Here is a 27,500-nt window from a genome sequence, read left to right on the forward strand (position 1 = left end):
GGAGCATTTGACTAAAAGAGTATATTAAGCTAATTTGAATTTTTTATGGAGAAAATCAAAGACCATGTCTTAATCAGATATCATAATACTATTTTTTTGAAATTTTTATTATATAAAAGTTAAAAAAAAATCATTACATAATACAATTATTATTTTAGATTTAATTTCATAAAAACCATCACTTTAACAGATTTTTAATAAAAAAATTTTTCAATATACATTTTATAAAATAATTATTATTTTTGAAACTTATATATTATTTCACTTCTTTTGAGAGGTTGAGAGGTTTTAAAGAACTTTTTTTAAAAAAAAATAGACCCCATTGAGCTGGTCTAATATATATATATATATATATATATATATATATATATATATATATATATATATATATATATATATATATATATATATATATATATATATATATATATATATATATATATATATATATATATATATATATATTAGGGATATGACTTTTTAATTTTTTTTCAAATAAAATGTTTCCTATATCATAAATCGATGAACTTTTACCTAAAATCATGAAAAAAGGCCCAAATAGCTTTCTGCAACAAAAAAAGGTCACCCCCAAAATAAAAATTTGATTTACCATTTTTATACATTCATTTTTGACCGATGTTTTAATCTTAAGCTTAATTCTCAGCTTAATTCTATTTATTTCATTATTTTGTTATGAATTTATAAATAAAACGCCACACGTTACCATGGCAACGAAACGGCCGTGTGCCGGCAAATACTTGGAATTGTTATGTGATGACATCATTGTGTTACCACGGTGATATAGACGACTGTAACAGACTGTAGAAGATTATAGAACTTAGTAGAACATTCTGGAAGCTCTAAATAATTATATAAGCGAGCTGCTGTCAGAGCTCAGTGTTGATAATGTGAATAGTTCTATGAAGTACTCTGCGTGTAACTGAGCTAATAAGGAACTACTGTAGCGAACTAAAGACGCTGTAAGTGTACGAAGTATAAGTAGTTGTAGCATTATTGTTAGGATACGGACTGGATTATCGAACTGTTATCAACATTGACTGGATTATCGAACTATAATTGGATTACTATACAGTTAAAGTATTTTATTAATTAAACGACTTTATTAAACGGATATTTACGCTCAGCTATCCGTAAAGTCGTAACAATATTATATGATGTCTCACAAGAAAAGTCATACCACAGTAACAAAGAACAAGAAGACTTAGACTAAAATTTGGTGAGATTTCAAGAGTCACACAGAAGAAGAGGAAGCGTGGCTGTAGAAGAACATTCACTCGATGAAAAATCCAGAATACCACTTCAATTGCAGATCGTAGGAAGATACCAGTTTCTCGGAGCATATGTTAAAGGAAGAAAAGAACGAATAGACCAAATTTCTAAGGAAATTACAAAATTGTGGGACAATAAACTGAATTTTCCACGTGTGTCTGATCAAGTGATAAGAGCAAAGCTTATGAAGGTGCTGAAGGTCTATGATGAATGTGTCAAGCGTGGAAAATATGATGTTCTCAATGCATTATTTGACATCACGAAAGTGAATGGCCAGTGGTTATCCTCGGAAGATAAACGTCTATACCACCTACAAAAAGAAAGTAAAGGACAGGTGGGGTACTCAACAAGACAAGTGGCAAGTAAAGAAACCATTCACCCTTCCAAGAGAAGGAAAGTCCAGTCTGGAACAGCAATACCTTCCACATCACAAGTCCTGTCTACCACAGACAGTGGTACTGAATCTGAAAACTGCAAAAGTAAGAGTGAAGATGATGAAGACGACGACGGTGATAAAGACGATGATGAGGACACTCAGAAAAAAACTAGAAAGCACTACAAAAGTAAATTTGCTGTAAGTATGGTTACATCAAGTGGAGTTTCCACAAAGAAAGCTGCTAAAATATGCAATGTATTATCACAACAAGGTATTGATATTCCAACTCCAAGTCAATCAGCAATTTACAAGTCCATATTCAAAGAGGCAGGTAAATTAAAAAAAGAAATGATACAACAACTTAAAATGGAACAGTGGTCCTTACACTTTGACGGCAAACGAATAGATGATAAGGAATATCAGGTAGTTGTACTTCAGAATGAAAGAACTGACGTGAAACTTGATGCACTGCGTTTAAAAGATGGCAAAGCTGAAACTGTTGCTGAAAAAATTGCCAAACTTATTGATGAATACAATTTGTGGAATTCAATTAAGATGATCATTACTGATACAACAAACGTCAATACTGGGAAGAGATATGGAGTTGTTGTGAAGTTGCAACGTATGTTTAAATTAAAGGGTGTCACAATACCACAATTTATCGGTTGTCAGCATCACGTACTAGACAGGATTCTCCGTCTGGTGATGGACGAAGAACTTAGGGGTGATACCAAATCTCCAAACATTGAATACCCATTTGTGTCTGAACTGTTGAATAAGTATGATGAACTGAAGGATAAGTTTGTGAATGGAACTGTAGAAATTCTTGATAAATCAGGGTGGAGAGACGATATGAAGTTTTTGTACCATTTAACAAGAGTGTTTAGGTTCTATGAAGAACAAAGAAACTTCCCTCTGATTCACTTTCAGAACATTCCTAATATGAGCAATGCCAGATGGAACTCAAGAGCCATTCTCGCCATTCTGGCGTTCATTCTTATGCCTGAAGCGAGAAAGAATTTGGAGAAGGTTTGCAGGTTCATTTCATATGAGTGGGCAGAACATTGGTTTAGTAGTCAAAAGTACAATGACAATGACTTCAAGAATTTATCTGATGTATTGAAGCCTTACAAAAAGGCATTGCAGTCATTCAAAAATCACTGGAAGAAAGAGCCATCCCTCATCGACATACCACGAAGTAATCAGATAGCTGAACGTGCAATCAAGGTGATGCAAGACCTGTATGCTTCCTGCAGAAAGAAAGACAAACTGCAACTTCGATTCATTCTAAGTAATAAGCGCTAGACTCTTTATGAGACGTGAGCATCATGTGACCCATGTACTAAACACAGTAGGCCTATAGACACAGACAGTTATGTATATTGTTGTACTAGACGCTTTGATACTGTTAATTTTGTAATACTTGTATAATTATATATCACATAATGTTTTTTGTTATATCACAGTACATGTTGCATAAATAAATAAAATAACAACAGGAGTATGACTCTTACAACATCTTCAGCCTTTAATATTCATTTACTGTACAAAAGTGTACCTATTGAAAATTCGATTTTTTGGTTTTGGGGTGACCTTTTTTCAAAATATGTCAAAATGAAACATCTATTCGTTCTTTTTACATAAAAGTTCATTGAATTACGATACAGGCCTAGTAGGTTGCAAAAAAGTCATATCCCTAATATATATATATATATATATATATATATATATATATATATATATATATATATATATATATATATATATATATATATATATATATATATATAACTATACATTTGTAGTTGATAAAAAAATCAATTATAAGTTGAATATAAACAAGCAAAAATAATTCTAACAATTGAAATAATATAACAAAAAAAATTATTTGATCAATTTTTTTATTTATCTCTTAAAGTAAAAAATACAACTTACTGTATTTGTTTCGATACATATATTGGATTCTAAGTTTAACTTTTGTCCAAAAACTTTTTCTTTGTTCAGAATGTAAAGAAACCCTGAGGCATATTGAATTATTTAGTTTTTCATATAAAAGAAATTAAAATATTTGAAAAGTTTTACAACATATGTAATAGAAAGTTTTACAACATTTAATAGAAAGTTTTACAACATACGCAATAGAAAGTTTTACAACATATGTAATAGAAATATGTTTCATAAACTAATTAGAATAACCAGAACAATTTCATACACATAATGAATGAATGTTGAATTGACAAGCTGTTTTTTATTTTGTACATATAATGAATGAATGTTGACAACAAGTTGATACTATCAAGGATTGATTACAAATCAAGGAGGACAACTTGTGTAAGCTTCATTCACTAAATATTTATTAAATAATCAGTGAATACTCTAGTTATTAAACTCAAATATATTAAAAATTACTAAAGCTCAGGGTGCGGATTCACAACACTTTCGTAAGTCCAAAATTTGCGTAAAGTTTGCGTAAGTTTTGCTTAAGTTCAAAGTTACGCTAAGTGGTATTCACAAACCTTGCGTAAACAAAAACTTACGAAATTCCTAAGTTTTTAAGTAAGTTATTACTTACGCAAAAAGTCTAAAAAACGGTATTCACAACATTTTCCTAAAAAGTGCTCAGCAAACTTTACGCAAGAAAAGTTACGTCTGCTATTTTCTGACTTAAGTTTGGCGTAACTTTATAAATCATCTAATAATATTTAAAAATGGCGTTTTTATTATTATGAAACATTTCAGATTTTGTTTGTTATTGCCAATAAAATATAATTTTATCTTAATTTTATACTGCTATGCGTTAAGTTATTTATTTAAATAATACAATTATAGTTTTTCTTTTTAACAACAACAACAATAGCAGTATATTTACCAAAAGTTTAGATGTACTACATAAACTTATTTTATAAAACTTGTTTTCACCTTAAATTTATGGTTAAAAATATACACACAACCTATATAATAGATGGTTCACTCTCTCATAGCCTAGCTAAAACAAGGAGAGCGACCATAGTACGAATATATCATAAAGTTTTGTAGTATGCCAATAACTTATTAAATAAGTTAAGTTAACATAATAACTAGTTATTGTCATACATCAAAACTATATGATGATTCCATACTATATTAACTTATGGTACAAATCTATGCTATACTATCTATACTATATTATACAAAAATATATACAATAATATTATTGAAGTATATACTTTAACTTGCATAACTAGCATAAAGAGAGAGCGTCTCTCTCACTCTCTCTGTGTTAGAGAGAGACTCTCTCTCACACTCTCTCATATCTAGGCTATGAGAGAGTGAACCATCCATTATATAGATTGTGTTTATATTTTTTTAACCTTATATTTAAGGTGAAAAAATATTTGTGCTAACATAGATACAATATTCACAAAAATATGTAATCAGTTCATTAGTTTTTCAGATATCTATTTTTTTAAATTTATAAATGTAAACAAGACTATTTAAAAGTAAAATAATGCTAAAGTTATCTCTGAGTAATCAGGCTATTGAAGTAAAAAAGTATTATAACCTAAATATTAAACTTACTTTGAATAACGATGCTATGTTTTTCAAAAATTTCAGTTATTCAAAGGTATTAACAATATTAAGATTATTTTGAATAATAATGCTCTGTTTTTAGTTATTTCAATTATCAGGAGATATTAATATCTATGAATAGTTTAAATTATTAAAAAAAAGAGCATTGTTTTTTAAAGCCTAATTTCTTGGTAAATAATATTGTTATTTGCAAATAATAAACATATTCTGTAATATGTATATTTCTATATGAAATCTCATTGTTGTATTTTGTTATTGCAAAGAGCACATAAAAAGTTCCTTGATCCACCAGTTAGTCCAAATGGAGTAATAGCGCTTTTCACAATTCAGTAGAACTATTAACTGTTGCTGTGGAAAATAGTATTACAACTCTTGAGACGACAGCATATTGTTCACACTGGTTGTAGCTATTAGATTGTACTGTATTTGGTGTCTTGAAAACCTACTACAATACTTGTTGTTGTGATTTAATCAATACTTGCTCAGTCAAAGAGTCAAACTTTTTTATACTGCACGTACCTGATTCACAGAATTAACTTTACGCTATCCATCAAATATAAAAATCATGTTTTTATTCGTGCAAATATGATACCATAAATTCTCAATCTGAAATATCACTGAAAAAAAACTTACAAAAAACAAGTGGGTTTTAATTCAAACTCAACTTTTATTAAATAATACAATTGAAACATTTTCCATAACATGTTATGAAAAATACAATGTATTTTTCATAATATGTTATGGAAAAGTTGTTGAACTTTTGCTTATGTTATCAAAATGTTTCTTATATTTCTGACAATAGAAAGTTTGTTTATAAATGGTTTCAAATATACTAGAATGCAATCAAATGTATTTCTTGAATTTATTGAAGCAATTTCTTTATTTAATGAAACCGTCATTCCCTATTGTAAATAAAAGTGTTTTCGATTCAAGTCAATAATATGATAAAACAAGACCACTGAAAAGAAAATTTAACAATTATCATGATTTTTTCTTATACCCTAGGGTATGAGAAGTAAGTATGAAAACAAGAATTAAAAAAAAAACACTTTAGTTTAGCACTTTATTTTTTTATGAACGTGAAATTTTTGCTAAACTAAAGTATTTTGTTTTAACATCCTGAAGCAATGCAAGACAAGTAGCATGATCTGATCAGGTGTGAACCCAGACCTTTTTTGGTACTATAGGACTGGTATGGGCGCCAAAATAATGCCTCAAAATATTAATCTCATGTTGTTTTTCTTTTTCTTTTTATATTAAAAATAGAAAAAATGGTTCCTTTAAATGCTAGTTTTCTGTATATTTTAGCTAGTTTATATAGCCAGTAATGTTTACAAATAAGGTTCGCGGCAGGTTTAGAGTTAGTGTTAAATAAAACCAATGGGCATTCACTGATGGCCTCATTCAAGAAGCCGAATTATTATCTTATATAAGCCCAGGATAATACAGTTTATATTACCCATTTGGATTTGAATAAATATGCCCGAATTACTTCTTAATGAGTGCTTGTAATGTTTATATTTAAAATAATAGATGTGTAGCATTTTGTTAATAATCGATATCTCATTTAAAAAACCAATCGACTCTTATTTGTTTCATTTTTAATCCAATTATTAATTATTTTGATTATTTTGCTAATAGATATACAAAATAGATTGAAAGATTGTTTATGCTATTACTTTTAAAAGTAATTGCACGTATTTGCTATATGGGGCTATTCAAATAATACGAAACACTTTTTTGCTAGACTCTCTTCTTTGTATATGAAACATTTTAAACAATATCTCCCCGCCTTATTTGTGACGTGACATTATTTTTAAACAAATATATCTTTGAGTTTGCTCTTTTATGCTAAAGGTTTACTATTCCGCTGTGATTAGAATTTATATTTTAAAAATTTTGTCATGTCACACTGTGACTAACCACCCCCTCTTCCATGTGATATTTGGTGACACTTTCAAACACCTCCACCCTATATAAGAATGTCAAGTATTATTTGAATAGCCCCTATATGGTTTTGCTACATTTTTAGATATAGCAACAACAACAACAAAATAATAGTAGTAAATTTATGCCCTGACTCTAAAAAAGAAACATTCACTGTTTGGTCACATTACCCTGTGTGTCTTAATAAAAAAAGAATTAGTAATACTAACTACTTCCTTTATACAAATAGTTATAAAATGTTTGCCTTAAATTTTGCGTAAGTTTTTGCGTAAGTTTTGCGTAACTCATGCGCATCCTTAACTTTACGCAAATGCTGCGAAAAAGTTGTGAATACCAAATAGTTACGCAAAAAATATTTTGCGTAAGTTTTTCGTAACTTTTGCTCAGCTACGCAAGAGTTACGCAAAAGTTGTGAATCCGCACCCAGGTCTCTTTTTTTTGAAATTTTTATGATAAGTGATTATGATGATATGATAGTGATGAGTAAACTCAAATATATTAACTATTACTAAAGCCAAGATCTCTTTTTTTTAAACTTTTATGATTAATGATTATGATGATATGATAGTGATTATGAGTAAACTCAAATATTAACAATTACTAAAGCCCAGGTCTCTTTTTTTTGAAATTTTTATGATAAGTGATTATGATGATATGATAGTGATGAGTAAACTCAAATATTAACTATTACTAAAGCCCAGATATCTTTTTTTTAAATTTTTATGATTAGTGATTATGATGATATGATAGTGATTATGAGTAAACTTAAATATTAACTATTACTAAAGCCCAGATAAGTGATTATGATGATATGATAGTGATTATGAGTAAACTCAAATATTAACTATTACTCATTCTGAAGGAAGATAAATAAAGCCTTATCTCCTTTCAAAATGAACTCTGTAGTAAATGATCAGTTAATATAGTCCTTGGATTTGAAAAGGCTTTCATTTTAGCCCTGATAACCTGTGTTGAAAAATGTAAGGGTGCAACATGTTAACCAAAATATTAACCAAAATAATAACCAGCTGCAAAATATTCAGAACAATTCCCAGATTTTATTAAAAAAGAATAGACTTTTAAAAAAGTTACAAAATGGAAAAAAAAAAAAAAAAGTGCTCTAAAATCTTTGTTTAACACATTTTTTTTTTTTTTTTTGTGACAGCAAAAATAACTTATGAGAGTATTTATTATTCATTATTTAGTTCCTGTCCCAGACTCAAAACAATACTAACCATTAGGAGAATAACTTTCAGGTTCACCTAAAATAAGAAAAATGTAAATTTATAGATAAATGAAATAGGTAATATATCAAATTAAAACTTAAATATCATTCAAAATAACTTACAGTATAAAAATGATATTGGCTTGTCGTCATTTGCACATACTAAAAAGTCTAAAATTTAATAAAATGATATCTTTAAAATATTTTTAAATTATCATTTCTATCATTACACAATTGCCATTTTTGAAGGGTTTTAAGTTAATAGTTGAAATGTATATTCAATATAGATAATATACTAATATAATATAAATGTATATAAGCTGATCAAAACAAATAATAATATACCTAACTATTCTATAAATATGTAATTTTTATTTTAATCAAATTCCTATATAAATTTTTTAACAATTATAAATCTTTTATAATACATTGTTTACAAAACTTTTAATATTTTAATAAAAGAACACATTCAAAAAGAAATTTGTTATTTTTTAGCAGACGGGTTTTAAGGCCTGTAAACACATTTTATACTAAGAATATCATACTATCTATTTTTATTTCAAAGCTTAGTCTAAATGACAAAACTATTTAAAATGATTATATTAATTGTTATTTCAACAAAAAAAATTGTACCAATTGTTCCCGTTTTAATAGCATCATATTTTTGATTGATTCTTTACTCTCTTGATCCTCTGCATCTTTTATAAGTTGTTTTTTTTAACTAAGTTTAAGTCATTTTTGGGGAATTTTGAGTGTATACGAAAATATATATATTTAAATATATGAATACAAATATATGAATACAAATTTTTAGAGCATGGAAGGATAGATACAATAAAAGGATGTGACTTTGCTGAATGATAAGCCAAAGAAGAATGAGTTATGGTTGATCAAACTAGAGATAATAGTTTGTTTGACTGCAACCAATGATAGGAAAGTGGCTCAAGCTAGGCAGATAAAGCAGGTCCGACCTCATTTACAATGTGGTTCTGGACTTTTTCTGAATGTGAGAGGGTTGTTACTTGCCTAAACAGGAATGTCCGCATTATTGCGATAGTTTTTTGCAGTAAATAACTGGAGTTAAAATCCCCAAGCCACTGCATGCCCTAAGTTGTTACAGAAGAGAAATCAGATTAAAGATTAGTTGCTTATTTTTAGCAATTAAAAAGACTTTTTCTAAAGGCAAAAATATAAAGTTCAGTAGGTAAGGTAAAAAAGGAAAAGTGAAGGCCTTTGAGAATGACTTCAATGCTATGGTTAGAAAGATCCTAATCCTAGGATAGTTGGAGAGGTCTGAGTGTTTTCTTGAGTTTTTAAATAGTGGAATCACTTATTTAGCACTTAATAATAGTTTAGTGAGGATTGAAAAGAGTTCTGACGAATGCTTTTATGATGGAAATGTTGTCTAAACCACAAGCCATAGAAAAATAAAATTGAGAATTTACTTTAGCTGAGGCTGGAGTAATTTGGATAGCTAACAATGGGTTGAGCTGTTTAACTGGAATGACAGGAAAAGTATGGCCATTCAAGAGTCAAATTAGAGGAAAAATTCTATCCAAATAACAGCCTTATTCTAAGGAGAAGAAATAAGATTAGACCCATAATTTAGAGATGTAAAGTCAGACTTACTTTAGTTAATAACACTATTAAAGATTTTCCAAAAGCCTGTAGAACCTAACATCTGAGATAAGATACTAGATTTAGTAAACTGAGAAAAATGGATCTTAGCATTAGCTTTAGTTCTACATTAACTTCTTCTATAAATAAATCACATTTGTTCTCAATACAGATGTTCTTATAAAATATACAAAAATAAATGATAACAATTAATATACCAACTACACGAGAAGGTGAAAAGCGTGAAATAGAATGAGGCTTGATTTAAAACCAAAGAGAAGGAATAAAATTAATAAAAAAAAATTAAAAAAAACGTTGTATCAAACAACATTTATCAGAGAAGATTAAAGTGGTTTGGGTATCAGCATGTGGGGAGGTAGTAACTTCAGGAGAATATGGTAGTGGTAGAAGAAAACTTGGAGAGAGTATTTATGTTATGAGCAAGCTTTAGTTAAGTAAAGAAAATGCTTGAGTTTTTTCATATTGAACAAACAGCATAAAATGGGAAGGCTAAAGCTTGATAATGATGATGATTATGTTGATGATGACGATGATAATAATGATTGTGTTGATCATGATGGTGTTTATATATAAATATACATGCATATTTATACATAAAATATAACATGAACTTTGAATAAAAATATATTTTAGGATGTATCAATGTTTATGCAGCCACAGTCACAAACCTAGCCCCAGCTAGCATTTCCACATAGAGAAACATGATATATAAAATTCAAAATATCAATATTTTGATTTTTTTTTTATATTTCCATTTTTTTACAATATATATTTATTCACACTTTTTTTTTGTTGCAAAAATGTGAAAAAGTATGCCCAGGGATATTACATACTATTTTGAACTATTTACACCAATCCTAGCTTTACTAAGGCACACATGCATCAACCTTAATCTCTGAAAGTGTCTAACAAGTTATCAAATATATCAAATCAATTGCAAATTTAGCTCTTTACAGTGCTTGACACTTTTTTACTCAGGATTCTATTCTTTATCTTTAAAAATCTCAAATTCGTCTTTGTATGGAATACTGTTGTCACACTGGGTCTTTGAATGATGGCCTTTCTCTTTTAGGCAAGATGTAAAGATGTATTGTAAACATAGTTAGACCTGTTCTTTCAGCCAACCTTCAACCATTGTCACATCATCATAATGTTGCTTCTCTTTCTCTTTTCTATAAATACTATAATGGGTGCTGCTCTAAAGAGCTAGCATCTCTTGTGCCATCTACTAAAATTCATTCTCATGTTACTCGTCATTCAATTAAGTGCTCCAAAAATTCTTATTTGTCTAGTTTTTCCTCAAACATCAATTCTTTGGAATTCGCTCCCTTTATCTTGTTTTCCTGTTTTATATAATTTGCAATCTTTTAAATTGTCTGTTAATTGTTATCTTGCTTCATAAACTTTATTTTTTCTCTTCCAGTAACTTCAAACTTTAATAGTGGTTGCTTGCAGTCTTGTTGGTGAAGATATTAAAATAAAAAATAAAAAAATAAATAAATATATAATATATGTCTATGTTTATAAAATAAACTAAATTTAAAATAATAATTTTAAATTTAGTTTAACAAGATAATATCACAAGTAAAGTAAATTCAGCACATGCTAATTTAACAATATATTTTGTTTGTTATCCATCAGACAATATAGGGCTTTAGCATTACACAAAATCAAAAGTTTTTAAAAGAAATCTTAATTTTTATTCTCCATACCAAAAAGGTATGTTCTATAAAAAAATATGTTGACTTTGTTATATACCTAGAACTTACTTTTCTTAAATACCTAAAATGTTACATAAGGCCTTAACTATTGAGCTCTGTACTATTTGAGGAAGTAAATCATAAAATTTTATTATAAACTTTTTTGTATAAATCTTCATTTTTTGAAATTATATTGTAGTAGTAGTAGTAGTAGTAGTAGTAGTAGTAGTAGTAGTAGTAGTAGTAGTAGTAGTAGTAGTAGTAGTAGTAGTAGTAGTAGTAGTAGTAGTATTTTATTATTTTAAAAAACTATTGTTCTATTGTTAAACTTTGTTCACTTATTGTAACATACTATTGTATACTAACATTGTAAACTATTGTTAAACTTTGTTCACGTGTAAAACATTTTACTGCCACATCACTGAATAAAATCCTAATTGTAATAAAGATTACATTTTTACTTATAAAAACTTTAATTATTATTAAAATAATTATAAATTATATTTATTACAACTTACTATCAGAACTTGTTCTTCGAAAGCATAAGCCAGCATTATCTATTCCATGAAGCCTTATTGCATCTTTTATTAGAGAACAATCTAGAACCTTATAAAGTAGCTTTTATTTAGTAAAACCAGAGAAATATAAAAACTAAATAAAAAAATAGTAAGCTATTTAAAATACTTCTTTTGTAGATATCTTTTCATTAAGAATGAACTCCTCAAATGAATCATTTTCAAAGTACATAACAACTACCTAAAAAAACACAACAAAAATAACCTAAAAAAATCATAAACTAGATGATTCACAGACAAACAAATCAAATACTTGAAAGAAAAATGAACTACATTGTTAGAGAACACAATAGTAATACTGCTAAGCCTGTTAAAAAACACAATAGTACTACTTTTAATACTGATAAAGAACACAATAATAATACTGTTAATACTGTTAAAGAACACAAAACACAAAATAATTAAAGGACAACTGCTTAAAGAACATAAAAACTATCTACATACATATACAAGTATATCTTTTATAATTGATTTTCTAAACAAAACTAAAAATAAAAAAACAAGGTCTTATTGCATTTGCTAATAATAATGAAACAAATAAAAACTTTACTTTGTACCCAGGCTCTACAATAAAATAACTCTTAATGAATTCCTGGTATATTTTACTTGATTCTTTTGCAAGCTTTACTAAACAAAAAAGTTTTATTAATTGTAATTATAGTAAGAAGTTATCGATGATTTTGATGAATACCAGAAGATAATGTCGATAATGAAGATGATAATGATGATGACCATGAAGATGATGGTGATGATGATGATTTACAATATTTTTAATATACAAAATAAGAAAAGTCAGCAAATTACCTGTGCCATCATTATTTACAAAGCATATTTTTGAATTTATATTACACAATAATTCTTCATTTGAATATTTACTAAATTCTTCATACAATGTATCTTTGGTCATCTTAACATTAATAACACTTCCATTAGATAAATGGAATGGGATTGTAACACTGTAAATAAAATTAAAAGTTAATGTAAGATTTAAAAACTAAAAACTTGTGGAATTCAAAGTTTTCATTAAAATTTGGAATTAAAACTTGAAAAAATTTTTTTAGAGATTTTATATCCCTGAACATAAAAAGTCCAATAGAATATTTGGAACCAGTATTCTATCCTGTAACAACTGAAGTTGTGTGTAATAAAGTGTATTTTAAATGATCTATAGTATGGATGATATGTTGCACAGCGAAACAGCCAATAAGTAGTAATTTAAAAATAGAGATAACCTTAAATTAAAAAATTCAACTTCATCTTCATATTACCAGATTTTTATTAAATATAAAACAAGTTAAAATTTTTTTGTTAAATATAAAAAAAACATAACAAAATCTTTAAACGCATTGAAGTAGAATGACAAATGATGGTGTTATTTAATTCAATATTTAAATTAAAAAAACAGCGAATAATTTATAAGTCTTTTTTAAAAACTTAAAAGACATCCATGATAACGACTAGAGCCAAACCCAGTTACCCTTTAGTTAGTTAAACTCAACTCTTGATTTTTTTCAACAGCTTATAAATTTTTATAATACATTAACTGTAAATAGCCCTTTCTTGTTTAGTGCTAGAAACAGTAGGGAGTCTTGAATACAGTAAGATGTTCATATTTATGAAGAGCTTTGAATAACATTTTTTTTTAATTCACTCTATATAAGCTTTATGTGTACAAATGATAATATTAAAACAGGTGTTATAAATGCTCAGGTATTTTTTAATGGGATGGTCAAGAGTGTGGACTATGGACTATCCTTGTCCAGAATCCAAAATTTTAATTCTAAATAAGAAAACTTTTTTTTTTTTAATTAATTAATTAATTATTATTGTTATTTAATAAATTAATGAAACTTTTGAACAAAATATTTTTTCTTTTAGTATTTCTTAATTTTTTTTTTTAATTAAATTAAAAGTTTTAATAAGGGCGCTAAAAAAACTTTTAATGTAAGAAATATATATATCTAAGCTTAAATTTGGATATATTCATTGAAGTTAATCACTTATAAAAATATCAACAGTTATTTAGCAGACAATAAGACTCTAAGACTCAGCAGAGGGATAAAAACTTTCACCAGACTATTAAAAGTATTACAACTAACCCTTCGCATGAATCTTTATCAATATTCAACACAAGAGTTTTCTAAATGTAAATAAAATTAAAAATAAGCTTTCTCAATGTAAATAAAATATGTAAAGATAAACATAGACATATATCATATATAAGATAAACATAGACATATATCATGTATAAGATAAACATTGACATATATCATATAAAAGATAAACATAGACATATATTATATATTTATTTATTTTTTTATTTTTTATTTTAATATCTTCACTTCCAACAAGGCTGCAAGCAACCACTATTAAAGTTTGAAGTTACTGGAAGAGAAAAAATAAAGTTTATGAAGCAAGATAACAATTAACAGACAATTTAAAAGATTGCAAATTATATAAAACAGGAAAACAAGATAAAGGGAGCAAATTCCAAAGAATTGATGTTTGAGGAAAAACTAGACAAATAAGAATTTTTTGGAGCACTTAATTGAATGACGAGTAACATGAGAATGAATTTTAGTAGATGGCACAAGAGATGCTAGCTCTTTAGAGCAGCACCCATTATAGTATTTATAGAAAAGAGAAAGAGAAGCAACATTATGATGATGTGAAAATGGTTGAAGGTTGGCTGAAAGAACAGGTCTAACTATGTTTACAATACATCTTTACATCTTGCCTAAAAGAGAAAGGCCATCATTCAAAGACCCAGTGTGACAACAGTATTCCATACAAAGACGAATTTGAGATTTTTAAAGATAAAGAATAGAATCCTGAGTAAAAAAGTGTCAAGCACTGTAAAGAGCTAAATTTGCAATTGATTTGATATATGGTTTCCAAGAAAGATCCGAAGAAAGAGTTTATCCAAGAAGACAAAGGGTAGATGACTCATTGAGTACATTACTGTTCATTAAAATAGGATCTAGATTGTTGCGATAACAATTAGCTCAAAAAAAAAAGAGTTTTATTTGAGTTAAAGTTCACCAGCCACTAAGAATGCTGTCCAACAAGGACAACCTTTATACTATGATTGGTAAGGAAGGATTCAATAATCTTAAAGATGCTACCTGATAAATCGTTTAAGAAAGCTTATAAAGAAAACCAGATAAGATAAACATTGACATATATAAGATAAACATAGACATATATCATATATAAGATAAACATAGACATATATCACAAGCACAATTTGAAAATTTAGAGATTATTTTTTTACTTAAAACAAGTCTCAGTATTCCTCTAGATATCTTACTTTTGGATTCTTAATGAGCTCTACAATTTACAATCTGTTTTTAGAACCACCTCTCCCATGTCTACATGATTGAACAGCTCTGCTGGTCACCTGTATGCATTCATTTGAAATTTTGTAATTTGAAAAAAAGACTTTTATACTACATTTAAAAATATTTTTATTTATAACTAATTTATTATAGAACCAATGAAAAGGTTATAAAAATTTATTATAAAATTGCATAACAAATTCATCAAAATTTTTTTGATATATGTGAAGTATATTTGAACACTGCCACTTCCCTGGTAGTTCCATGTACAACTCGTTATTCTGAGCAGCAACCTTAAATCTCAACCCTACAACTGTAATGGCTTTAAATCTCCACCCTACAAATTCAAAACACAAAAATTCAAATGCCCTTTAAACAACACAAGAACAAAAGCACTACAAATTGACAACACAAAGTGCTTTGAATTTATAGGGTTGAGTGAAATAACATAATATTGAAAAAAAATTAGGAGTAGCCTTCTCAATTGTAGTGACCTTATGTAGGAGAATGTGTAAAAATTAAAAACATTTTAAGTCTGACTAGAGTACAGTGAACCGAAATGATCACTGTACTGTGGGGCTATGTATGTAAAACTATTACAAACATCAGCTGTTTTTTCTGATACAAATCCAATGTTGTTCCAATGACATGTGTTTAGCAACAATATGTAAAAATATTGCAAAAGTTAATTTTTTTTTACAATTTGAACCCAACGTTAACCCATCTTGTATATGGATCAACAAAACGCTTTTTGATTGGTCAGTAATTTTTATGTATTTGACTGTTCAATTAACATTTATATATGCAATTCGGTACTTAGTTAACATATTTTAAATAAATTATAATGATTAAATAAACTACAATATAATAAATATAATAAAAAAGCAACAATTTCAAACCTTAACTTGATTAGATAAAAAATGTTTTCTCTCGTGTGCCTCTCGTTTTCTCTTCCAGTAATATTTTATACCTTCACATCCTTTTACCCAAAAATCTAGTTCCAATTTATTCTACGTAAGAAATATTTATTCAAAAAATCTAGTTCCAATTTATTCTACGTAAGAAATATTTATTCAAAAAATCTAGTTCCAATTTATTCTACGTAAGAAATATTTTATGAATCAAAAAATAATCTGTACAACTGAAAAAAAAATCTTTTTTTATCAAAAGATTTTTTTGATGTTAACACAAAACTGATTTTTTATCTACAATAATAATTTTTTTAATTTTTCTTTCATAATGCAATTTAAATTTCAAAAATTACAACAAAAACTAATTTTAAATAACTGAATTTTATGTATATATAATACAAATATCAATTATTAACAATTAAAACTATTATCTATTAACTTGCAATTCAACATTATGAAGTATGATAAATTTCCATGAGCCCAACAACAAGTAAAAAAAAGTTTAGAGTGTAGCACAACAATAATTTTTAACTTTTTGTGTATACCTTACATGAAAAAAACATTTTAAACTCATCATTTTCTATCACAAATACATGTTGTTTTCTGCTGGAATCTATCACGGTTTCAAATACACAACTCTAAACAAAATCAATCAGAATAGAAATATAAAATTAAAATTAGTTTTAACTTTAAAAGTTTCAAAACTGAAATTTTTTTTTTAAATCAAACAATAAACTGTAATAAGTAATAAGAAAGAATAGAAAGAAAGGAAAATAAAAAACTCTTTAAAAAAGCAACAGATTAATAGATTATATTGACATATCAACATTGACATAATAAAATGGTGACAAAAAAACAATTATTTATTACAACCATTATATAGCAATTTACATTAACTTCTTTAGTGGCATAAATGTCATTAATATTTTTTCAAGTGATAAAAGATTTATCAATTGTTAAAGATTTATCAATAAGTTTTATAACTATGAAAAAAAGTTATAAGTGATTTTTTTATCATTTTTATCAAAAGTAGAATCTTTTTAAAACTTTAATACGTGTTTTATCTATATCAATAGACATCATCAGGTAAAAAATGATTTGCAAGTCTGTATATATAAGAAGTTTAGTTACAATTATATTTTTGCATAGTTTATTAACAAAGAACTTTATTAATGCATGATAATTAAATATATAAATATAATATAGATTGTAAAGGTGCGAAATAAAATAACAATAGAAAATAAGTAATTAAAGTTTTTTTTATAAAGTCTTTTTTTTTTTTTTTTGATTTTATAAGTGATATGATGGATGACAATTATATTGTAATTGTCATAATGTAGTTCCTTACATAAATGTTAAGTAGGGTTTTTCCATATAAATATAAATGCCTTCTTTAATTAATGTAATATTCATATAGAATATATATAAAAACATAATATAGATTTTAAAGGTTCGAAATAAAATAACAATTAAAAATAAGTAGTTAAAGTTTTTTTCAAAATTTTTTTAATTTTATAGGTGATTTGATGGAGGACATTTATATTGTTACTGTTATAATGTAGCTTCTTACATAAGTGCTGGTGTTTTTCCATATTAATATAAAGGTCTTCTTTAATATAATACTCGTATGGAAAAATAATACCCAAGTAAAGAGCTAAATTATAACAATTACAATATAGATGCACTCCATCATATTACCTATAGAATAAAAAAAATAAAAATACTAAATAAAAACACTTTATTTACTTATTTTCAATTGTTATTTTATTTATTACCTTTATCATCTATATATCTATATTATATTTTTGTATTTCATTATCATGTACCGAGTGATGCATAAGGTATTGGAAAAATTTAAATTTAATTTTCCTTGTTAATTAAACAATCACGTGGTTTGATGCATAAAAAATATATTACATGTTTATTATTTAAAAGAAATTTATCAAAAATGAGGTTAAATGCAGAAGAACAAGAATGATTTGTCTTTTTTGTAAAATTAATCAGTAAAAAACCATAATATAAAAAAAGAAAAACCGTAAATCATTTCAAAAAGAAAAATAGTACAAAATACAATCTATGATAACTTAAACTGATTATTCATATTCTGATAAAAAACTTTTTGGTCATCACGAATCCTGGACTATAGAAAAAAAGCCAAACTAGAGACTTGTCAAAAACCAAAAAGGGGTCATTCAGAGAAAATTGGGTTTAAAATTCAATGTGAATCAATTGAGAATTGGTTGCCAATTAAAGAAAAAAAAAATACTCATTACAGTTAATGTAAAAAAACTCCTAAATACACCATTGAACAACAAATAAAAGAGAAGAAAAGTAGCTAAAAACTAAATCAGTTTTATAGCACAAAATCACTTTTGGTAATTGACGAGAATTGCCATTTTTAACTGTTCTATGTCTAAGCCATTGTTATGTACTTCCGAAGCTGTAGCAATCAATACATCAACTTATGACTCTAAAAATTCTTTAAATTCGATGGACAAACATATTAATTATGTTGATAAAGAATCGAACCCACTAAATGTGTCTCAAGCACAACAAATTGAGAATTTTTGAGGGCATTTGGCCCAAATGGTTTACAAGAGATGTTGGCTAGCTTCATTAGAAAAAAACTTTAATTGATCGCATCAAATTAAAATTAAAAGATATTGATTTAAATTTTTCACAGTTGACTACGAAAAGTGTCAAAGCAAAATTGAGATCTGTCGCAGATGATGGAGATAATGATTGCAGATGATGGAGTTTTTGATATAAAAAAATAACTGATTTTTATTCACAAATAAATACTTTGAGTTAAAAAAAAACCTGAAAAAAAGTTTTTTTCTTTATTTGTTAAAAAGATTTTTATTTTATCCAATAGCTTATGCATCACCCAACTGTTACTTTTGTACTTTTTATAAAAATCATTTAAAAAAATCTTTTTCATAAAAATGTCAAATGTTGTTTACAGAACAAGAATTCCAAAATGTTATTATACTTTATATTAATGAAAATACTATTTGTTTTTTAAATTTATCAAGTCATTTAAGATTTATAGACTGATCGATTTACGGCAACAAAATAGATATTGAACATAAAATCTAATAAAAGTTTTCTGTTCTTTAACAAACAAAACTTTGATCAATGAATATGAACAAAACAGTATATACAAAAAATACAGTTCCGAAGATAATGATGATAATTTTAAAGAATACCTTCATAAGTGGTATTTCTTGCATTATTTTTCCTTTCCTTTTGTCATTTTCATTTGAATATAAACACAAAAGATCACCATTCACCTAAAATATTTTGTTTTATTAGAAATTTAAACCATTTGTTAGACTATAATATTTTATACCTTATATTTATAATATTTTATACCTTTGATGCCACTCTGATAATAAAACAAAATTTTTAAAGAAACTTTATACCTTTCCGATAAAGAAATAGACAAACTTTTTTTAGGGAACTTTAATGAGTACCTTTTTTTAATATATTAATATTTTTTTATATATATATTTTAATATTTTTAAAATATATACTATATAAACAAATTTTTTTATAAATACGTTTATTTGAGTTTGTTATATAATATATAACAAACTCAAACAAATTATAAACTAATAAAATAATTGTGTAACATCTTTCTCAATCCCATTTCCCTCTCATGGTGTGAGAAATATCAAGCATTATTTTTTTTAATGAGTTTATAAAAAAAATTTAAAAAGTCTAGCAAATATAACATGATAAAAATAAATATAAATAAATCTACTATTTTATTGAGAAAAATGAAATGCAAGAAAAATGAAGAAAAATGAAATAATTCTTAAGCTTTCAACTAAATACTTTTAAAAAGGACAAATGATTTTTTCTTGTTAAGCAAAAACTTTTAAATATTATCTTTTAGATAATATTTCAAAGCCTTTTTTTCAAGAAAAAAACATTAATTTAAAAGAATTTAAAGAAAAAAGAAAAGTTTATAGGAAGATTCCTAAAATGCTAAAATTAAAAAAAAAACATTAAAAGAAAACAAAACAGGTTTGTATATAGTCAAAATTGTTGCTTTGATTTTGTGATTTCATAACTTATGTTAGGGGCAATTAAAAATTATACTTATTATTATTATTATTATTTTTGGACTTTTTACGCAAAACTTTTTAGTTTGATTTCAATACTAGAAAAACACGTTAAGAATAAGCAGAAAATTTCTGTTGACCAGCTTTTCACCCATTCTTTATCTAATATACTGGCATAGAAGTATAGCATTGATTCTCTTCTACTTGCCTTTAATGATAAACAACCCTGAACTTTATCCTTTTTGTCTTCTTGGTAGTGGCTGTTTTTAGAGTTTTCATCTGATTATGATGACAAATCTAAAACTTAGTTTAATGGTTGTGAGACTGGCTGGTAATAAGGTTTCTCATGCAATGTGCTAGCTTTTATTAACACCAAATTGTTTCCATCCTTTACAAATAATTGTGAAGTAACTTTTTATCAGTTGAACCTTACCTCTTGGAAAACTCACTATTCCTACTTGCTTTTTGTGAGAGTAATTTAAATGCATCCATAAATGGCATGCAATATAAAAAAAAGAGAAAAATATTAGACATACATATGATAAAAGATGTGGGGAAAATGGGTGACTTAATAGAAATGTTTAAAATGTCAAACTAAACTAACTATACTAGATTAGAGCCCAGATTCTACAACAACATGTCTACATGTCATTGAATTGTCAAAATAAAAGGTTTCATTAACTATTTACTAAAAAATAATGCAGATATTACTATCTAATAAATAGACAATTTGAATTTCTTACCACAAGAAGCAATCAATTGTACATACAAAAATGATTAAAAATAGAATAGATAAAATTTTGAGCTTTTAATAGTAACAATAACAACTATTTAATTTACAAAATCTTGCATTTAATGACTGTTAAACTTAGTTAAGTGTGTCAAAACTACATAGTGTTGTGTCTTACATAGTTTATTAAGAATTTTTAACAATATATTATTTTAAATTAATATGGGCATATTAGACTATAAAGAAATGATAGAAGTTTACTACTTCTTTTCTGTCTAAAAGATATTAAAAAGAAAACCAATAAACAAGTAAAAAACATCTCATTTTTTTGTGAAGAAATTCAAGTCCAGTATATCATAATTTAAACTAAGACTTCGATTTCAATTCTGGGTCTAGCCCGACAAACGGCATTGGTAAGGAAGGAAACATAAACTTCCTAGTTAAATGCTATTCCACGGTGCTCTGTGTTAAGGCTATGCCTATCACATTTTTAAAAAAATAAAAAAAGACTTAGATTGCACTTTTTGATAGGATATCTTAAGTGCATGGCCACCCTACTTAAAAATGAAACTTTTTTTTGGTTTAAATATAAAAAAGCTCCATGAGGTTGCTTGAAAAAAATAATCAAGATTTAGCATGCAAAAATTCTGTATTAATTTTAAATCTCTCATAAAAATTCTCACTTAGCCTAAGTGAGAATTTTTATGAGAGATTTAACAACAATAAAATGGTCAATATCAATAAAATGGTCAATGGTCAATCTTTCTCTCATAAATCATTCACCTATTGTAAGAGAACCAATTATAAATTTACATTACTTAAAATCTTAAAATTGATTGTACAATAATCTTTTTACCATTCTTCATTGTAAACTATTATTCAAGGTTTATCTTTTTTAAAAGTACTGTATCTACTATCTACATATCAATTTATTTAAAATTCACTAAAGATTTCAATAACTGTAGGACTTGGTTAGGAGCAAAAAGAGGTTTGGGTGCTTTAAAACATATAGATATTTATAACACATAAGAAAAAAACATCATCAAGGCATTTTGTTTCTAAATTGGCTAATTTAAATTGATATTTAACAGCCATACTTTAGGAAAATAAATTCCTTTTGTCATTTATCTAGAGTGGTGGAAAGCTCCCAAAAAAAATCATATGTCCTTTTATGGAACCTGTTCAAAAATATCAATTAAAGATTCATTTTTTACAAACATCCCTCTGATGTTTAATTTTTATTGCTTACTAATCAAAAATAAAAATAAATTTTATCTTGCAAAATAAAATATAATTATAAATTTGTTGGGAAAAAAATACATACCATAAGAAAGCACTCTTTCCAAACTCTTTTCACTCCAAAATAATTGGAATGTAAGAACAAAAGATTGCCTTCTAAATGCTGAGGAGGTCTTCTCTGAAAAAAATCAAAAGAATATCTGTCAATTTATCTAATTTGTAATTTTTAGTATCATCACTGTTCTTATTATTATTAATAATAATAATAAAATAATAATATTACCAGTACTGGTAATAAATTATAATAATATCAGTAATATTAGAATAATAATATAATAATAATGAAGAAGCAAAGAATACAAAGAAAAATAACACAAAAAATAATACAAAAAAGCACTTATATACAATGATATCAATATAGTAACAAGAACATCAGCAATACCAATGTTATTTAAGAAAAAAAGGAAAAAACAACTTAAATTTTACAGGTACAAAGGAAATGGTCAAAATGACATAAAGAATTAATTATTATTTTTATTTTAGATAAATTCCTTGACTTTGTTGATGAAGAGAGCTCTACTCCCTTTTTATAAATATGTTGTCTTGATTTCAGGAGGAAAATAATTCCATTATTTAATGGATTGATTTTTAATGGAACTAATACCATACTTAAGTGTTTGCTTTAAAGGTATTACAAGGTTGTTACACAACGTTTATCTAAGATTATGGCAATGACTTTTATTAACAAATTTATAGTAATTATCAAAGCTTATTGGTAATTTGTTAAACAAACTGTTCTATACAAATGTGCAATTCAATAGGAATATTAGATCTTTTAGCTTCATATTTTTGAGAGGTTGTAGAGGATTTTTGAGTCAAACCTATTAGATTGGAAATGAACAATTTTAAGTGATTTGTTTTGAAGATTTCTATGATCTTTGTATATTTTGAATGATTTTGCCCCCATATCTAATAACCATAAAGCATATGCAAGTTAAAAGTAGCATATATATTTATGAGTGTCTCATAGCTAACAAAATGCCTGTCTTTGCAAAAGATGAATTTAAGTGCAGTCTGCTTCAGTTGGTGTGTGAAGGAAACGTTTTCATCTAACATTATTCCTAAATATTTTATTCGACTAACAAGATTTAACTTTTGGCAACTGATTCTGAAATTTAATTTTTTATGAAGTTGGACAGAATGTGGCTTAAATAGAATTATTTCAGTTTTTTAGCACTTAAAGATATTTTATTGGAACTTAATCATTGAACCAAGCAGGTCAGATTGTAATATCGGAAGATAGATAAGGAAATCATAACAAATTGAGAACGGTCCAAGAGTAAGGACTTAAATGATTAGTGAACAACTCCTCTGATACCATAATGTACCTTTGATAACAGAATTCCATGATCCACAGTATTAAATGCTTTCTGTAAGTCAATAAAAACCCCACAAGTAAATGTGTTATTGTTTAAAGCCTTGTGTATAGTTTTGGTTATGTCTATGAGTGCTTGGTTTGTACAATGTTTTTTGCAAAATACAAACAGAAGCTTATATACACAATTGTGCTGGCATAGAAAACTTTCTAATTTCTTACACATTAATTTTTCCAGCAATTTACTGACATTGGATAGTAGTGATATTGATTGATAGTTCAGATGATTTGTGTTTGATTTTATGTACTTTTCATGAAGTTTATTCTTTATATTTATGAATTTAATAATACCAGCAGTTATTTATGGTTTTGATGAGGGTTTTTTTTTTCTTTAATGGTAGCCAGTACTAAAGGTGCATGATGGTCAAGTGCTCTATTTAAATATAGATGAAATTTATTATCTGTTAGTCATGAGAATGGTATAGTGTCTTTGAGACACTTGTAACTACTAAAAACTAGTTTCTTTCATTAAAGAATTGTAGTATTTTGTATGAAGTTTATTGCTCTTTATGTAAATCTATTTATTACACAAGTCACATGGCACGGCTTTATGGTTATCAGAAATTTGCAACAAATACCACATAAAAACTTTACAGCCATTATATATATATATATATATATAGTTTATATAAAATATGATAGTAGATTGGATGAAATGATTATTTATTGAAGACAGAAAAGACGACTATACCCAATACAGACCCATATATAAGAAGTATTGAAAAAGTATAACTAGTATTGTAATTGGTTGACAAGCTGTATAGAAGATAATATGATTATGTGTGTTATAAGATAAGTAAGTAACTGTTTGTAATAAGTATAGTTAATAATAAAGCCATAGCAAAAAATAGGATAAAATAAAAAGTAAAAATACGCACTACAAATAATGATACTTTTGACAATATTGAATACTTCTATATATATATATATATATATATATATATATATATATATATATATATATATATATATATATATATATATATATATATATATATATATATATATATATATATATATATATATATATATATATATATATATATATATATATATATATATATATATATATATATATATATATATATATATATATATAAAATAAAATATATATATATATATATAATAATATATATATATATTATATAATATATATATATATATATATATATATATATATATATATATATACATATATATATATATATATATATATATATATATATATATATATATATATATATATATATATATATATATATATATATATATATATTAGGGTGTCCCTAAAAAAAAAAAGCTCTCTACTGATTCCCATTCAACCTAAATAAGTCCTAAAAAAAATTTAACGGTTTTATTTTGACAGGAAGTGCTAGATGTAAAATCTGAGTTTTATGGTTTTAATGTTAAGCTGGCTTAACATTAATAGAAAACACAATTTTTTTATATTTTAGAAAATCAAAACAAAACAATTAGATGTGTATAAATCATTTCCAATTGTTTTCGCTACTATTTAACTTGATAGTTTATATTTATAAATATGAAAATCCAAAAAAAATACATAAAAACTAATATTTATTAGCAAATTTAAGATTTTACTGCGGTGAAACATTTCTCAAAAAATACAAATTTTTGAACAGTTCCAAGCTCCTTTTTGGTCATACTTTTAGTCAAGTTTTTTCTAGACTTTTTAACTACAAAAAGTACATTTTGAAGGTGATCTTTATCTCTAGTAGCAGAAATAAAATCTTTAACAACCTTAATGTTTCTTTTTGCACCATCATTTACAACAGATATGTTTTTGATCCATACAATAAAATCTAGCAACTGAGAATGGTTAAAAACATCTATAGTATTATAACTATTATTGAGCCATTCTTTTATACTTGCTCTTGATATTTTAAAATATTTGAAGAGAAGGTAGCTTTGCTCAGAAATCAGCTTAGGTAGCTTTGTGGTATCTCCAATTTGTACATTTAATGGTTTACAACGCTGAAATTCATTTGGCTCTTTTAACTCAATCGGAGCTAACAGCATTTTTAGCTTTGTTTCAGAAGAACTTCTTTATCCCCAAAGGACAAAACACAGAGTTGCTGAATTAAGTACCATGTATGGCGTCCCATGCTGAGAAGCAAAGCATTTCCAATCTTCTTACTGACTTTTCTCAATGCATAGGCTGTCTGGATAGCTTTCAAATCATTGTAGGGAGCCAGAAATCCTATAAAACTTTTCAAAAACCATGGAACATAGCAAATTAGTTTGTGAAAATTACAACTATGTTATTGGAATAATACTATACCTGCGTTTCCAACCATTACCCAGGAAATTTTCTTCCTTGCTGATTTCAGAGTCCTCGTTTGACTTTTCTTCCTCACTGCTGAATTGAATCTCTTCTGTCATGGAGTCATATGACAACAAAACATCATTGAAATCTTTTAAGTTTTTCTATCTCTCTAATTCTTTATCTCTCAACTTATCTAGCTTGTTCTTTCTCCTATTTGCATCCAGTACACTCCTCCATCGACTTTTGTTCCCATATATCCTTTCCTATACAACTTCTGGTCTTCATAAAAACTAAAAAATATCTAAATCTGTTAAGACATTTATAAATAAATTAATAATTGTTCTAGTTTTTCTTGGAAGATGACCAAACCATGTAAAGAGTTAAATTTAAATACTTGAAAGGAAATAATATGCAATTACTTAAGTTACTTTAAATCAGAAAGAAAATCTCACTACTGAAAACAGTGTTATTTAATGAACTTACTTTATATCTTCCAGCTGAGCATCATCTTTTCTCAATCTATCAGCAAGAATATCTTTTTCCAAATTCTTAGTCGAGATGTCAAAAAGCTGAAAGGATTCTGTGAGAAAATCTTTCTCTAACTTTGATTGCTTATCAAGACTGCTGTCCCAGTTTAAAGAAGACAATTTAATCAATTTCTTGTATTTTAAATTAAGTATAATGATATCGGCCTTCATATTGTACCCAGAAATTACAAATTTCTTGTCAAACCCAGCATTATCCCAAATTTTTTTAATCCTAGTTGCCAAGCAAGAATAATTAGGATAAGTACAAACACCATTTTCACAAACAAGATCCTTGGATTTCAATTTCAATTTGCAACCAACATAAGTACAAGTGGGTTTGTATTTAACCTGTGAATCGCGAAGGATAAATTGATAGTATCTTAAAATATCACCATTAGATGGAAGCTGTCTCTGAGGTAAATTCCTCAGTGGATATTTCAATAGGTAAATATACCTCAACCTTTCTGTATTTTTTCATTTTTCCTTTTCGGTCCCATTATGATACTTTTTTTAGTTGTTCTACCCATTTTTTATATAAATTTCAAAAAATAATCAGATTTATACTATATTTTACACTTGCATCAAAAATCTATGAAGTCATTATTCCCTCTCATATCATATTTTATCTAAGTTTACCGTTACGAT

At 26.4% G+C, this 27,500-nt stretch overlaps 1 protein-coding gene across 2 annotated transcripts in view; it reads right to left on the reverse strand.

Moving 5' to 3' along the window:
• Positions 1-27,500, reverse strand: part of LOC101240982 (uncharacterized) — a 46,274-nt gene that overhangs the window by 14,784 nt on the left and 3,990 nt on the right. For both annotated transcript variants that reach the window (XM_065804820.1, XM_065804819.1), the window contains exons 2-13: positions 22,695-22,787; positions 19,780-19,863; positions 17,116-17,208; positions 16,559-16,669; positions 14,421-14,461; positions 13,126-13,277; positions 12,872-12,948; positions 12,431-12,502; positions 12,265-12,352; positions 8,532-8,579; positions 8,419-8,445; positions 3,602-3,684 (exon numbers count right to left, since the gene is read on the reverse strand). In XM_065804820.1, the coding sequence (XP_065660892.1) occupies positions 3,602-3,684; positions 8,419-8,445; positions 8,532-8,579; positions 12,265-12,352; positions 12,431-12,502; positions 12,872-12,948; positions 13,126-13,277; positions 14,421-14,461; positions 16,559-16,669; positions 17,116-17,208; positions 19,780-19,863; positions 22,695-22,787 (969 nt within the window). The remainder of the gene's footprint in view (positions 1-3,601; positions 3,685-8,418; positions 8,446-8,531; positions 8,580-12,264; positions 12,353-12,430; positions 12,503-12,871; positions 12,949-13,125; positions 13,278-14,420; positions 14,462-16,558; positions 16,670-17,115; positions 17,209-19,779; positions 19,864-22,694; positions 22,788-27,500) is intronic.

The sequence above is a fragment of the Hydra vulgaris genome, chromosome 09, assembly GCF_038396675.1.
Source record: "Hydra vulgaris chromosome 09, alternate assembly HydraT2T_AEP".
Lineage (NCBI taxonomy): Eukaryota > Metazoa > Cnidaria > Hydrozoa > Anthoathecata > Hydridae > Hydra > Hydra vulgaris.